This window comes from Pelobates fuscus, chromosome 1 (genome assembly GCF_036172605.1).
Source record: "Pelobates fuscus isolate aPelFus1 chromosome 1, aPelFus1.pri, whole genome shotgun sequence".
Classification (NCBI taxonomy): domain Eukaryota; kingdom Metazoa; phylum Chordata; class Amphibia; order Anura; family Pelobatidae; genus Pelobates; species Pelobates fuscus.
In genome coordinates, this window is record NC_086317.1 from 262841762 (window position 1) to 262858734 (window position 16973).

A 16973-nucleotide genomic window follows, 5' to 3' on the forward strand; every position below is an offset into this window, starting at 1 on the left:
ACAGCAGTCAGCTTGGGTTTGACAGCCCCTCACTATATCGGGACTTACCTAACGATACCAGCTAAATAGACTCTTTTGCCTATTATTGCCTTATAGTATTGTTTCTTGCTTATTTTACTTTTCATCTAATCTGCACTGTTTCATGTACACACTCACAACAACGATGACACATAGTCACATATCGGGGAGAGCCCCCCCAACACCCTACAAAGGTGCTTAACCTGCTTGGAGAACTGACCAAACCGGTCCCTAACCCCCCCTCCCCCCCCCCCCTCTCTCTTGTATCACCCTAATGGGTCCCTGGAGTACCCCTAATCCTGCCCCTGCAGGAGAGAGGGAGACCCCATAAATGGTGGCACTAATTAGCTCTCACCTTGGTTCACCATACCACCACGGTACTGACTTTCAGACACTTATTTTCTCTTATAATAAAAACTGTGCCATGACCATAATGTCACATATATGTACCATTGTTTGATTATTAAGCTTGCGTACGCCGTTGTGGCAATGTAAGATATCTTATTTCTTGCACAACCAAAAATAAAGAATTAAAAAAAAATTTTTTTTAAAAATTAAGGGAACACAAAAATAACACATCCTATATCTGAATGAATTAAATATTCTTCTGAAATACTTTGTTCTTTACATAGTTGAATGTGCTGACAACAAAATCACACAAAAATACAAAAATGGAAATCAAATTTTTCAACCCATGGAGGTCTGGATTTGTAGTCACACTCAAAATTAAAGTGGAAAAACACACTACAGGCTGATCCAACTTTGATGTAATGTCCTTAAAACAAGTCAAAATGAGGCTCAGTAGTGTGTGTGGCCTCCATGTGCCTGTATGACCTCCCTACAACGCCTGTGCATACTCCTGATGGATCTCCTCCCAGACCTGGACTAAAGTATCTGCCAACTCCTGGACAGTCTGTGGTGCAACGTGATGTTGGTGGATGGAGCGAGACATGATGTCCCAGATGTGCTCAATTGGATTCAGGTCTGGGGAACGGGTGGGCCAGTCCATAGCATCAATGCCTTCGTCTTGCGGGAACTGCTGACACACTCCAGGCACATGATGAATTAGGAGGAACCCAGGGCCAACCGCACCAGCATATGGTCTCACAAGGGGTCTGAGGATCTTATCTCTGTACCTAGTGGCAGTCAGGCTAACTCTGGCGAGCACATGGAGGGCTGTGCGGCCCCCAAAGAAATGCCACCCCACACCATTAATTACCCACTGCCAAACCGGTCATGCTGGAGGATATTGCAGGCAGCCGAACGTTCTCCACGGCGTCTCCAGACTGTCACGTCTGTCACATGTGCTCAGTGTGAACCTGCTTTCATCTGTGAAGAGCACAGGGCACCAGTGGCGAATTTGCCAATCTTGGTGTTCTCTGGCAAATGCCAAACGTCCTGCACGGTGTTGGGCTGTAAGCACAACCTCACCTGTGGACGTCTGGCCCTCATACTACCCTCATGGAGTCTTTTTCTGACCGTTTGAGCAGACACATGCACATTTGTGGCCTGCTGGAGGTCATTTTGCAGGGCTCTGGCAGTGTTTCTCCTTGCACAAAGGTAGAGGTAGCGGTCCTGCTGCTGGGTTGTTGCCCTCCTACGGCCTCCTCCACGTCTCCTGGTAGCGCCTCCATGCTCTTGACACTACGCTGACAAACACAGCCAACCTTCTTGCCACAGCTCGCATTGATTTGCCATCCTGGATGAGCTGCACTACATGAGCCACTTGTGTGGGTTGTAGACTCCGTCTCATGCGACCACACACTGAAAGCACCGCCAGCATTCAAAAGCGACCAAAACATCAGCCAGGAAGCATAGGAACTGAGAGGTGGTCTGTGGTCACCACCTGCAGAACCACTCCTTTATTGGAGGTGTCTTGCTAATTGCCTATAATTTCCACCTGTTGTCTATCCCATTTGCACAACAGCATGTGCAATTGATTGTCAGTCAGTGTTGCTTCCTAAGTGGACAGTTTGATTTCACAGAAGTGTGATTGACTTGGAGTTACATTGTGTTGTTTAAGTGTTCCCTTTATTTTTTTGAGCAGTGTAATATGTAACATGCATGACAATATCAGTGCATATTTAGTATCCTCTAAGTATAAGATATGACCACAATTTGGGCACAATAACCACAACTAAAGATAGCTTAAAATCAACATATCCGACTAATTTCTAAAGGAGTTACATGCAAAGTTACAAATAATTCCTCTAGAATTAAACATATGTTTATCCAACATAGACGCATTTTAACAATGTTATAGGAAACCCTCAGCTTTGGAATTCCTTTACACAGAGCTTGCAGCTTCAAGTCTTAAAAAAAAAAAACCTTAGATGCTGTCAGTCTGAATCACACTTAATTCACAATTAATTCACTCACTGGTGGCTACAATTCTCACAGGCTAAACACTTGGATATTGCAATTAAAAAAAAAGTCAATTTAACCATTTTCTTTTCCCATCCAGTGACCAAAATAAAATTCTTAACCAAGTTTTTTACTTGATATGCTAAACTTGGCAAAGTACCAGTAAATCATACAGCATTTTCATTCCAGCTGCAGAATGGACTTCGATCGATATATCATTTCCTAAGCTAATTATGATTTCAAAGGTTTGGAATCTGATCAGAACTATTTTTTTAGTAAATGTTTTAGTAAACATTAATTAATTTAAATTAAATCAGCATATATCCCAACTTTCTTGTTAGAAATTCTTTAGGCTTGAATATATATTCCAAGAATGATGAGTACAAGTATTTTTTTAGAAAGAGAAGTGTGAAAAGTTATGAAGAGTTCTGACTAATAAAGAATTTCCCAGAAATTCAGTTGGAAAAAAAGCAGAGTGTTAGTGTGTCCAGAGTGTGTTTCTTAAGTCCTGTCTCTTTCCCATGATCTTACATCCAACCCTCTGGATCTCCCTCTCTCTTGATCTTTTTGCCTTTCTTTCCCCTCTGTCCCCAATTTTTTGAAGAAAATCTTATCTTCAGTTTCTTTAAGTCACTAATTTAAAGTGACCAATGTGATTAGGTGGGTGTACCTTCTTCTACTGATTGTCTTATAGACATTGATCAATAGATGGCGTTATAGCATCACAAAAATGTAATTTAATTTCGTGATGCATTTGAAGTCACAAATGTCTTATCTTTATGACGCATCAATCAAGCTACCTGTCAATTTCACAAGATTTTGTTAGACTTATGTCAGGGTGGCGGTCCGGTGCCCGGGACCCAGACACTGTCCGGGCGGCGGTGCAAGGACCGGGCCCAGTATGCCTGATGTTCAGAGTAGGAGTCACAGTGTGGAGGTGGATTAGCAGGGTCTGGTGCAGGGTAACCGCACGCCCCCTGGTGTTGAGCACCAGCGTTTGTGTAGCCACATACGAGAACCCTAATTCAGCTTATGCGTATCCCAGGAACTAGGATCAGGAATTAAGCAGACCTCCCAGAGCTGACTAGGGAGGCTCTGCAGCAGGAGTGTATCCAGTACAGAAACAAAGCAAATAAATAGGCACCAAACATGAAGACAGGACAAAACTAGGAGAACCCAGAACCGGAGCAGGACAGAAAGCAGGACATGTACACAAGAAATGAGGAAGACAAGAACAGGGCTGGACAGAACTGTACATGAACTGGGAATACAAGACATAATAAAACAAGACAAGAGATACAAGGTAAAACAAGAGGCGACATAACCAAGTACTACATTTGAAAATCATGGGGATTTAGTCACATTATATGATCATACATTGCATAAGCCTGTCAACAACGCCAATGTATCCCATATCTGGCAGGTCCTACTCTGCATAATACAAGCTAAACCAGCCAAATAAAATACACATAGTACTTACCTGCAAGAAAGGGCAGAATAATTGAGCAGCTGCCTGCAGGAACACTGAAACAAAAGGAATGATGGAAAACAAACGGGTGTGGCAACATAAAACAAACATTTAAATGAATCCTAAAGACTGGGAAATCCAGGGACTGAATATAAGAATAAACCCAGAAACCCAGCATAAAGAAAACCAGACATAGAATAGAAAACCAAAAAAACAAGAAAAACTAAACAAGAATTGTAAAAAGAGTACTTGATACCAGAAGCTATCACCAGAATGATCCACAGCTAGGAACAGGATGTGGCAACTTAGAGTCTAGTTTTTGGGCCATAAAGTATATTTTTGACTCACTTGGACTTTGGTTCAACTTTCTCTTAATATTTTCTTGTAGACAATCCCATTACATGTAAAAATAAAAATGCATTACTTTGGTAATATCTCTTTCTGGTAATCCTGTGTCTGGTTTTCTCAGTTTCACCGTCTTATTGTCTGGGCTATGTGTCTATTAGTAATATGTGACACGTGATATATACATGTCTTTCACACACATTCAGCTAATGTTTATTTAACGATATTGAATTTTATTCATTAAGATTTGATCGAATATCCAATAGCATTGACATAGGTACTATTTGTATATGATTAAACATAATTATAATTTAGAGAGAGCTATGATGTACCGTATATACTCGAGTATAAGCAGAGTTTTTTAGCACATTTTTTGTGCTAAAAAACCCCCAACTCGGCTTATACTCGAGTCAATAGTCTGTATTATGGCAATTTACATTGCCATAATACAGACTGGGGGACAGGGGGGCTGGCAGAGCTGTAACTTACCTGTCCTGCAGCTCCTGTCAGCTCTCTCCTCCTCCGCGCCGTCCGTTCAGCACCTCGGTCAGCTCCCACTGTAACGCGGCTCTCGCGAGACTTACACTGGGAGCTGACAGAGGGAGCTGCACGGACGGCGCGGAGGAGGAGAGAGCTGACAGGAGCTGCAGGACAGGTAAGTTACAGCTCTGCCAGCCCCCCTTCCCCCCACTGAACTACCAATGCTGGACCACCAGGGAAGGAGAGCCCCCCTCCCTGCCATGTATCAAGCAGGGAGGGGGGACGAAAAAGTAATAATTAATAATAATAAAAAAATAATAATAACTCAATAATAAATAATAATAAAAAAATAATAATTAAATTAAATACATAAAAATAATAATAAAACAAAAATTAAAATAATAAAAAACATTGCCCACTCCCCACCAAGGCTCTGCACCACACACACACACACTGCATACACACACACTGCACTCATACACACACGCTGCACTCATACACACACGCTGCACTCATACACAGACTGCATTCATACACACACACACAGCATTCATACACACACACAGCATTCATACACACACTGCACTCATACACACACTGCACTCATACACTCACACTGCACTCATACTCATACACACACTGCACTCATACACTCACACTGCATTCATACACACACACTGCATTCATTATACACACACTGTAAATAAATATTCAATTAATATATTTTTTTTAGGATCTAATTTTATTTAGAAATTTACCAGTAGCTGCTGCATTTCTCACCCTAGTCTTATACTCGAGTCAATAAGTTTTCCCAGTTTTTTGGGGTAAAATTAGGGGCCTAGGCTTATATTCGGGTCGGCTTATACTCGAGTATATACGGTATATGTGTCTGAGCTGGTCTTTTAACCCCCCTTGTTACAAACACATAGGTTTCATGTTAGAATATACCTTATCTTTGGTCAGTGTTTACACTAGCCTGTATTCCACAGTTTGGTCATGCAATGAATGGAGTTAGAAAGAAACAAATGTGCCTGTCTTTGCATTCTGTTACAAAATTGAGTCACATCTGCTAAGTACTGACTATACAGTATACATTTTTAATTTAAATTTTATCACACAATGTCTGACAGTAAAATACCTGACACCTGGGATCATAGAATGGCACACAACACAGCTCATACATGTATAATTACCCTTCCGTTTATTCATGCCCATAGGGATTGCCTCAGGTAGGGATGTTTTAAGAAGTTTACCTCGCATTGGTGTTCATCTCATTTTTGCTAGCATTGGGCATGTGGCAAACTTACTGGTAGTAGGATAGCTATCAGTCAATATATGTCAATGTTTAAACACTTTTTTTAATTTTCAAACGGTGGGTGCCAAATTTATATATTAATTTCATTCTAGTTATATTTAAATATCTCACGTTGTTGCTGGTCTCATTCAAGCTGATTTCTTTCTGTTTATTAAGTGTAGAGATGGGATAAACTTGTTAGAAGTTTTTAACCAAATTGTTGGATTGTGTATCTACCAAGTCATCACAAGACACTAGTCTCTTAACTCGTAAGAGTTGACTCTTAGATATAGCTGTAAACATGGAGGATGGATGATAACTACTGTAATGTAGTATCGTGTTTCTCTCAAGGTTTTTTTTTTATATACACTATATATATTAATATAAACTTGTGGCTAATGTATTGTCCCATTTGTCAATTAATATATCCAAGAAAGGTAACTTATGAATATCATATGACATTGTAAATTTAATACAATCAGAGCAAGTATTGAGAAATGTTAAAAAATAAAAGGCAAATTGTCTCATTGCAGTGTCGGTTTTTATTTTCTACCACAAAAGTTCTCAAAGAGTACTTTGCGTGCAGCTAGACACATGAGATGTCAATATTCCAGAAGCAAGTTGAGATTCTCAATACTGTGTAATATTTGCAACGTGTGTTTGCACTTCATAGTAATACTCTATATGATTCTTAATCCTTCCACCCCTTCTGAATTTGCTCATCAAAGAATATCTTCACAAAGGGATTTATTTTCTTAATAAGTCGTACTACTGTTTTTCCTAATTGTTGATAGATTAATGCCCAATTCACTGTGAGGCCCCTAGCTAGCCAGTTATACGATTTCATCTCCAAATCCTCAACTTCCATAGTTATCTCAAGATGCAGGCTTGACATTCATCAATATTCAGCTGCTTTAGCAAGAGCCCTGTATAAAATATGCAATACATATCAATATGCAGACACCAAGCATTTCATATAGAAAATACAGTCAATATTTTAAGACGTCCAAAGAAATCATTCTGATGTGTAATGTTCTATCCATATATGTGATCAAGTTTTGTACTGGATGAAATAATGAGACAAAACAAATTAATTACATGTATAGGCATTGGCTGCAATAAAATCACCAGGAAAACAGTTAAAGGAACACTATAGGGTCAGGAACACAAACATATTCCTGACCCTATAGTGTGAAAGCCACCATCTGGCCCCACTTGCTCCCCTTAATATGGCACAAGCCAAACAGAACCCTGGCCAGTCAGCATCTCTTCATTGAGATGTATCAGGACATTAGCATTGAGAAAGGGCTGCTGCTCGAAACGTTTGCTGCTTTAACTTTGTCCTCAAATAAATTGTGGTAGCATCTGGGTGTGCACACTTATACTGGATGCGCAGGACTCTTGTTTGTTTTTTAGAGATGTATTGCATCAGTACCTCTCTATAGGGAAAGTTTAGTGTCTCCATGCAGAGGGTGGAGACACTAAAGGGCAGAAAGCACCTCTAGCAGCCATCTGAGGAGTGGCGGTATCCCTAGGCTGTAATTTAAACACTGCATTCTCTCTGAAAACACAGTGTTTACAGCAAAAAGCCTGAAGGTAATGGTTCTACTCACCAGAACATATACAATAAGCTGTAGTTGTTCTGGTGACTATAGTGTCCTTTTAAGTAAACCAAAAGTAGCAGGGGATTTAAAGTATACCTGTCATGGTACACAAAGGTTTATTTAGTTTAAAAGTAAAAAAAAGTTTTAGATATAAATTGTGCTAGCAAATGTTTAGATTGTTTGAGAAATTTGAGAATAAGTCTAACCCCCGTTTATTAATCATTTTTTTTGCATAGAGGTATCATAATGTCAAAGAACTGCTTGGCAAAAGAAAGCACGGGAGGTTCTCCTACCACTGTACATGCCCTGTGATTGCTGTGGTACCTCCTGAGACAGTGCTATTAGGATTGCCCTGCATGTGCAGGACAGAGGTGAATGTTAGATCAATGTAATACTCACTTAACTGTGTATGTGGCAGCAATGGACTGAATGTTAGTAATTTTAATGTTTCTAATGCTAATGCATTAACAACATTCAGAATCATCATGCTATGTTTGATGATGCCAAATGTGAATACCTTTGATTTTCAAAGGTCTTCACAAGAAAGCTCCTTAAGGTAGGTAATAGGCATCACTTGTTGCAGCGTTGCGCGGGGTAGTCGATCGGCCGTTTCACCCGCCCGGCAGCGGTGGTAGGCCGCAGTGTGGTCTCCGTGCGAGAAACGAGCAGGAACGTTTTTCAAAGTCGCAGGGACTTCCCCCAGGGCATCAGATAACGGTATGTAGCTGTGTTGGCCGCTAGTTGTAACATATTCATCCTCACCTTGCGGTCAGCAGCCATGCATCTGCATGAATGACACTTGCGGCCGCCAGCCGCTGCGGATTCACGGCTAATTATACCCCCACGCTCGCTCACGCACCTGACGACGTTGGCATGCACGAGACGTCGCGCACACACCGCGCGCACGTTTTGGGGTCAAAGAGCGATCAAGGCCAATCAGAAAGGTAAAGCAGGCATAAAAGCCTAGAATTACCTTTCCTCATTGCCCTGTCGTGGTTTCCATAGTGGTTGTCCGAGAGCACGTTCCTTATTCTGGTTATTGACTTTGGCTTTGATTTTGACTTCCCTGTTTTCTGGTATCCCTGACCTCTGGCTTTCCTTTATTGTTGTGTCTCTTTCTGTGTCCCCTGACCTCGGCTATTTCTCTGACTATTTAGTCCGGCCATTCTAAGGCCCGGTATACGTTACCTATTAATCTCCTGTGTTACACAATTCTACGTGCTGGTTAATACTGTAATCCTGACACTAGTAGCGAGCTGGCTGTCTGTATATCAGGCAGAATGTATGAGTCAAGCTAGGAGCTCAAGCAATTAGCAGCCAGCCGCCATGAGGCTAAGGCCCCGCCACCTTCACATCTTATCACATTAATTTATAAACAGACCCTTACCATGTTGTCAGGTGTCTTCATTCCTTTTATCTGGTTTAAGCAGTATTCATTGCATCTGCTGATACCCAGAGACTTGTGTAGTGGTTGTGGTTCTTAGAGTGTCCCTTTAACCTTCTAATGTACGTGAAATTTTAAAATCCTAAGCTAATATGGAACCAAAACATGTTCCATAGAATATAAACTTTTTTAGCTTACTACAAAACAATTTTGACTCTCAAGCATTTGTAGAAAAGTATAGGAACTGACTAACCTGTTATTCTCTGGACATATTGTACATGTTTATTTATATGTCATCTGTTCTTCACTGCAGATGTTTACAGTGAAAATACAATTCCAGAAAGCTGAGTTTGTTTTATAGTTCCTAACCAAATTACCAATTCATACACAGATGCTTATGACACCAGTTTGCTCCTGTGTGTGTTAGAATCCTTTATTTCATGAGGATAGTCTTAGATTTTTTTAGTGTATACATTTTAAAATTGCTGCTGATGAACCTTTATTGATACAAAGCATTTGCTGTATAAAAAAAAGTATTTCTCTTGCATTCTAAATAAATAAAATCATTCAACCACTTTTTTCTAACACCGGCTATTGTATTTTTAATTAGATGAGCATTTGCCACTGCTTGAAATGGCAACAGAAGGAAGAGAAGACCAAGGGTACAAGTTGAATGATTCAGTAAATGATACAAGTGAGGAAGTAAATGATACAAGTGATGAGACTGACAGGTACAAGATGCATATCGTGTTTTATTTTGTTTGTTTTTTTGTTATGTTAACCCCTTAAGACCGCGTGACGTTATATGCCGTCCTTAAGGAAGCGGCTCTAAACGCCGCAGGGCGGCATAGAACGTCCACGCGATCTTATGAAATTACCCTGTCGCCAGCGATCGCGGTATGGGGACTTACCTGGGAGCCCAGGGAGTCCCCCTCCTTCCTCTTCGGCCCCTCTGAGCCATGTGATCGCGAGGACCTTGCAATCACATGGACGGCATAGATGTCCAAGGCATTGCCAGCAGGGGGAGTGCCTGTAATTACAGGTACTCCCCCTGCTGTCTGAAAATAAAAATAAAAAGTTTAAAACAGTGTAAAATTAAATAATATATACTTAGATCATATATATATTTATTATATATATGATCTAAGTATATATATATATATATATATATATATATATATATACATACACATATACACACATAAATACACACTGTCTAAGTGTATTTTAATATTAATATATATATATATATATATATATATATATAATCAAAATACACGTACGATATTGATTAAATATATATATAATTATAAAATAAACAAATATGTAAAACGTTAATCATATACGTTAAAATAAACAAATATGTAAATACGATAAAAAATTAATCAAAATATATATACATGGATAATTTTGTTCTAACTGTATTTTTAAATTAATATATATATATATATATATATATATTGATATCAAAATACATGTAGAACAAAATAATATATATATATATCTATATACATAAGTAGAAAATCCAGTAAGGGAGGCTGCTCTCCGGACTTAAAACCTCAATTTATTATGACAAGTTAAAAATGACCAACGTTTCGGTCCCCGCTCTGAACCTTCCTCAGGGTCAAACACAACAGGACAACAAAATACAATGCACATACAAGCAATATATACCATCAATAATTAGTGGAATAGCTCACCAGGGTGTTGTACTTCCATATCCTGCCGACACCATGTGTACTTCCGGGTATGCGCTCGCACCATATTGGGTGCTCCGCCTCCTGTCATATCGTGCGTGCCTAACGGGATGGACGGCCGGGAACCCAGTCGCCAGGACAACCATGAAAATAAATTAGTATTGGGAACGGGTTTATGTAAAAGACCCAAATAGGAAATAAAATTACATGAAAAAAGTGTACCATCTGGAGTGATATTATTGTAAGGCAGATTCCTTCTGCCAGTGTAATAGTGAATATATTAATAGAAGCAAAAATATAAATATGAATATACAATTCAAGTAGCAATGTTTAAGTATTCCCACACAATTGGTGAGAATATGTGACCATGTACTATGTGCCATAAAGAGTGCACTTGATATAATGAATATATATACCTAATAAGGTGCATACATGCAGAAAAAATGCAAGTAGTTATAAAGTGAATACATGCAGAAAAAAGTGCAAATAATTATTAAAGTGAAAATGTGCATCAAATATAAAGTGCATCATAGATATATAAGAAACTATTCATTTATATATTCAATTGTATCATACACATACTACAAGTCGGACTATTTGTATATAAAAATAAATGCTACTACTATAACGCTGAGGATAATACTATCACTAAATTAAAATATTAACAAGCTGAAAATCCCTATAGAAAAGAATGATAGGTAACATTTTCATTGAGTCCCCGAGGAGACACCGTATTCAATTGGTGTATTCAAAAAGCCTCTTTTTGGAGCAGCATCTTCCCTCTATTTCCCCCTCTACGGGGGGGAGGGATGTGATCAATGCCCACAAACTTGAGAGATGCCAAAGGGTGTTTTTTGTCCAAGAAATGTTGGGCGACTGGCTTGTCCGACTGTCCATCCCTGTATGCTAGCCTGATACTAGAGCAATGGCTCCATATTCTATCACACAGTGGCGTTTCCGTCTTCCCCACATAGTGAAGGCCACACAGGCATACCAATTTATAAACAACAAACAGGGTTTTGCAGGTGATGGTATGTCTTATGTCGTATACTTTATTGGTGTGTGGGTGGTTAAATCTTTTTGCTGAAATCATGTGTCCACAGGTCACAGGTCACACCCTAAACACTGTATGCATCCTCGTATGTTGAGTTTAGCCACTCTGGAGTAGCTTTCCACAGGGTCTGTGTGCACCAACATGTCCCTAAGACTTTTGTTCTTCCTGTAACAAATCAATGGGCTCTCTTAAAAATCTTCAGTAACGTATCATCCAAGGCGACCATTTTCCAGTTGTCCTTTACAATTGCTGTCACTACATTAGGAGAATTGTGGAATGTCATAGGGAATACTATATTTTGTACAGGATCCAACTTAGTGCACACCGGAGCTAATCTAGCTTTCAACAGTGCATCCTCTAACGCCTGACGATCATAGCCCCTCTCCAAAAACCTCTGGGTCATGGTTTCCAATTGTAGCTCAGCCTTGTTGTCATCCGAATTGTTACGGATGACCCTCTGGAATTGCGGCTTGGGAATGGATTTTTTCAAAGGAATGGGATGTGCACTGTTCGCATGTAACAAAGTGTTGCGGTCGGTTTCGAAAATAAGGTATACTGGACCCCATTTGTCTCATACGAAAGTTCCAGGTCTAAATATTGCACTCTGTCATCGCTGATATTGGCTGTAAATTTGATAGGTGTTGGGAGTGTTGGAAGTGAGTTGAGCTCGTTCACCAAAATTGGTGTTCAAATTATTTTTTTGCATTTTCAAATATTAACACTAACTTTGGCCAGTGTTTGTGACCAAGCGGCTACTAAAAAAGACTGGACATACCCCATTTGCAATACCTTGGGTTGTCTACGTTTGCAAATGGTATGCCATCATGGGGGAAATTCTTATTCCTGGGCTACCATACGGTCTTAAAGGCAATCTGGCGAATTTCAATGTGAAAAGAATGAAAAATGTAACATGCTATATTTGACTCTGTAACTTCCCAAAACACCATAAAATCTATACACAGGGGGTACTGTTTTACACACGAGACATCGCTGAATACGTGTGAATATATGTATTTTATTGCAGTAAAAGCAAACAGTATTATGACATTCACAGTTAGAATGTCACGTAGATCTAAAAACTTTTTTAAAATTCTTATGTTTCCCCATTTTTTTATTTTATTCATATTAAATTATGTTTCATACCTATATATTTGATATTAAATGAAAGCCCTGTTTCCCCTGAATAAAATGATATGTAATACGTGTGGGTGTACATAATATGAAAGAGGCGAATTACGCCTGAACAGACATATAGCGCAAATTCCAGTTTTTGTTTACGTTTTGTTTTGATCACAACGTGCACATTTGGCTGCGTCCTTAAGGGGTTAACTTGCAATATGTAAACGCACTGCTTGTTTATAGTGTGTCACATTCAACTGTAATTAAGTAGTGAAGAAACTTTTAGTATGATTTTAGTACAATTATACATACAGGCATAAGTGAAATAGTTAAAGGATCACTATAGGGTCAGGAACACAAACATGTATTCCTGACCCTATAGTATTAAAACCACAATGGGCCCCCTGGGCCCCTCATGCCTCCATAAATATTGCAACATCTTACTGTATTCAAGCTTGAAGCTGTAACTCTGCTTGCTGTTTGTCTCAGAAAAACAAGCAGTCTGCTGACCTCATCAGAAGTGGTAGCCTGATCCAATCACAGTGCTTCCCCATAGGATTGGCTGAGACTGACATGGAGGCAGATCAGGGGCAGAGCCAGCACAATTCAAAAACAGTCCTGGCCAATCAGCATCTCCTCATAGAGATGTATTGAATCATTGAATCTCTATGAGGAAAGTTCAGTGGCTGCATGCAGAGAGAGGAGATACTGAATGTTTGGATGCATTTTAGGCAGCCATGACCAAGGAAGGATCTCAAACAGCCATCTGAGGAGTGGCCAGTGGAGTTATTACTAGGCTGTAATGTAAACACTGCATTTTCTCTGAAAAGACAGTATTTACAGCAAAAAGCCTGAAGGTAATTATTCTACTCACCAGAACAAATTCAATAAGCTGTATTTGTTCTGGCGACTATAGTGTCCCTTTAAAATAAAATCTCCATTTTGAACAATTCATATAATAAGGATGTTTTAAAGACATAAATACAAGGGTGTGGTCTGACCAACTTCTATTCCCTATTTGTGAGTTGATAAAAAGATCTAAAGATGTTGCTTTCATAAGGAAGAAATTGATTCGGAAGTATGAGTCAAGAGGGTTTGAAAAGAAGGAGAAATCTCTTTCCTCAGGGTGTTGTATTCACCATATATCATATAGATTGTATATATATATATGAACTTTGCTAGAGCCTTCGATTGAATCAGATCTCTTTTGTTAATTTTTGTATTTTTTAATTAATCTCTTTCTGTCTAACTGAGAGCAAACTATACAATAGAAGTCTCCTGCCAAAACAAGAGTACCCTTAGAAATATGTTCCACTATTTGCATAGTAGAATCTAAAAAAATAGTTGGATGATCCAAAGGTGCATAGAAGTTCACCGGGGTAAATGTGATATCATTGATCTTACAAATTAAAATTAGATATCTCCCCATATTATCAGAAACATGGTGAATATGTTCAAAGTTGATTCCTGAGGATATTATTATGGCCACCCCACGTTTTTTCCCACCCAAAAAGCTAAATGTATAAATATTTGGATATTTACATTAATTCTATAATCCATTCTCTGTATCTTTCCAGTGTGTCTCTTGAGTAAAAGCAATGTGTATGTGGTGTCTAATCATGAGATCTAACAGACATGCTCTTTTAAAAGGTGAATTCAATCCCTGTGAATTTATAGTAACAGATTTTAATGACATTCATCCCCATTTTCCCACCTTCGAGAGCCTCCTTCACATATGAAACGCAAACGACATATACTCTATTTTGACCAGTATCCGCCATTAACGCTCATTACGTTATGGTGTCTACAATAAGAGACACCAACTACATATATTCTCATAGCACATAGGTGGGATCAATAATTTTCCATCTTGTGCTATAAAAAGTCCCTATGAGCCACCAGGGACATTGCCTGGCACTATGTCCATGAGTAATGTCAAGTGTGTTATATGTAAATATTAAAATCAATCCGACTGCTGCAGTTTAGTAGGCCAAGCATGGAGAAGAAGAGGGAGATCTCCATAGAGTCTCCCTGCTCTTATATCTACAACATCAATAAACTAGCAAATATTTATCATAATACAAAGACTCCAAACTCCATTTAAAAAAAAAAACTCTCCCTATAAGGCCATATATTTATATCTCAAATAGTTGATGTTATTTATATTAAATCCACCTCTAGGAGGGATATGTGGGAAGTAATTTTATTTTGCTCCTTCCTTCCCCCTTTCTCCTACTTCCCCTTTCTTTGTTTTATACCCTCTCTCTTTATCTTATCTAACCAAAAGATACAATGTGTACAGTGAAAACTATAAAACAAAATTCAAATAGTTAAAACCGTAGAAATTATTAGTTACTAAGCATTATTTTCCGTCTTTAACTATATTATTCCCTTATATATAATGCCTAGTGCAGGGATAGGCAACCTTCGGCACTGCAGATGTTTTGGACTACACCTTCCATGATGCTTTGCCAACATTATGGCTGTAATAGCAATGTGGGAGATGTAGTCCAAAACATCTGGAATGCCGGAGGTTGCTGTGACGGAACGCTGGCACTCCGACTGAGTACCTCCACCAATCGATGCTCCTAGTGCTCGCTGAGGACTCCAAGCACTCCAACCGACACCATCAGCACTGCAGACCCCACTTCCAGCGATACAGCTGCGCCGGGGTCTCGCCGTCTCCACCCACCCTGGATCCACGACCAGGATCCAACTCCCAGTGGGTGAACCTCTCCTAAATCCAGAGAGCGTAGCAGGAACAAATCAAGCTATTGCAAGAGCTTACTCTGGGGAGTAAGTGATTATAGCAATCCCCAGAGTGTAGGTATCCCTTCCCCCAAACATGAGCCAAGGCTTCAAGAAAGGTACAAGATGATCTGATTTTAATTACCACACACTGGCTTTTATGCAAGTTCCCATGCAAGGGGACATCCCACAGGGTGGGACACAGTACAACCAATCACAGACAATACAAACAAAACACTCCCACAGTGACATCACAATCCCTCCTCTCTATCCTGGAGATAATTGGGAAGTAATCAAATTATCTCCCAGGACAGAGGCAAGACTCCATTAACCACATGGTTACAAAAAGACATAAAATTACACAATGTTACAATTACTACATAAAACATATACATGCAGCATATCCCCAGATAGCTTAGATCTGAGTGCACATTATTATTGAATGGCGCTCAGATCACATACATACAATTCAATCGCCATGGAGCCAAAGTCTTTTCCATAGTCTTTTGTTACACGAATAGGCTCCATGGCATAGCTATCTGGGGTAGCACTACTCACATACTGAAAGTCAGAAATATGCAGAAATACACAAATAAACCTTTCTGCAGGGGAAAATACAGCTATCAGCACAGGGGCCATAGTCGGAAGGCAGGAGGCTAGCCAGTAGTCCCCTCCAGGCACAAGTGGCGAAGAGCACTTCGTCACAGTTGCCTATCCCTGACCTAGTGTGTCTAATGTGTATTTATAATGTTACATCTCTGTATTATCGGTACCTTTATTAAAAAAGTGTATTTAAGCTTGACTTTAATTCTGGAGTTCAAATATAAAAGTGATAAAAAAAAATGTCACAATATATAATGTGATTCCAAGTGCCTTTTCAACATAGTGTTAATTCTAGAATCAAATATGAGAGTGATTTTCCGAAATATTTGCTAAAAATGCCATTACATCCCAGTCCACTATGGTCCGAGGAAGAAAAAAATTAAATATTCAATGTTTATGGATCTCCATGGAGTATCCCTGCTCATATATTTAATATAAAAAATAGCAGAAATTTGTCCTGATACAAAGACTCCAAACTCCATTTTGAAAAGGTCTCCTTATAGGGCCGTAAAATTATATCTTAAATAGATTCTTTTTTTTATATTAAATCCACCTCTAGGAGAGATATGTGGGAAGTATTTTTTTTTTGTTTTTCTCTTTCTCTTCCCCCTCCCCCTTTCTCCTCCTTCCCCTTCCTTCATGTTATCCCCTCTCTCTTTATCTTATCTAACCAAAAAACCCAATGAAAACTAGAAAGCAAAATTCAAATATTCAAAACCTGAGTTATTATTAAAGTTACTTAGCATTATTTCCATGTCTAAATATATTATTCCCTTAAATATAATACCTAGTTTG

The 16973-nt window shown here is 39.1% G+C and overlaps 1 protein-coding gene across 1 annotated transcript in view; it reads left to right on the top strand.

The window, feature by feature from the left end:
• Positions 1–16973, top strand: part of TEX14 (testis expressed 14, intercellular bridge forming factor) — a 318249-nt gene that overhangs the window by 285168 nt on the left and 16108 nt on the right. Inside the window, exon 26 of the mRNA XM_063425432.1 lies at positions 9568–9688. Coding sequence (XP_063281502.1) covers positions 9568–9688 — 121 coding nt within the window. The remainder of the gene's footprint in view (positions 1–9567; positions 9689–16973) is intronic.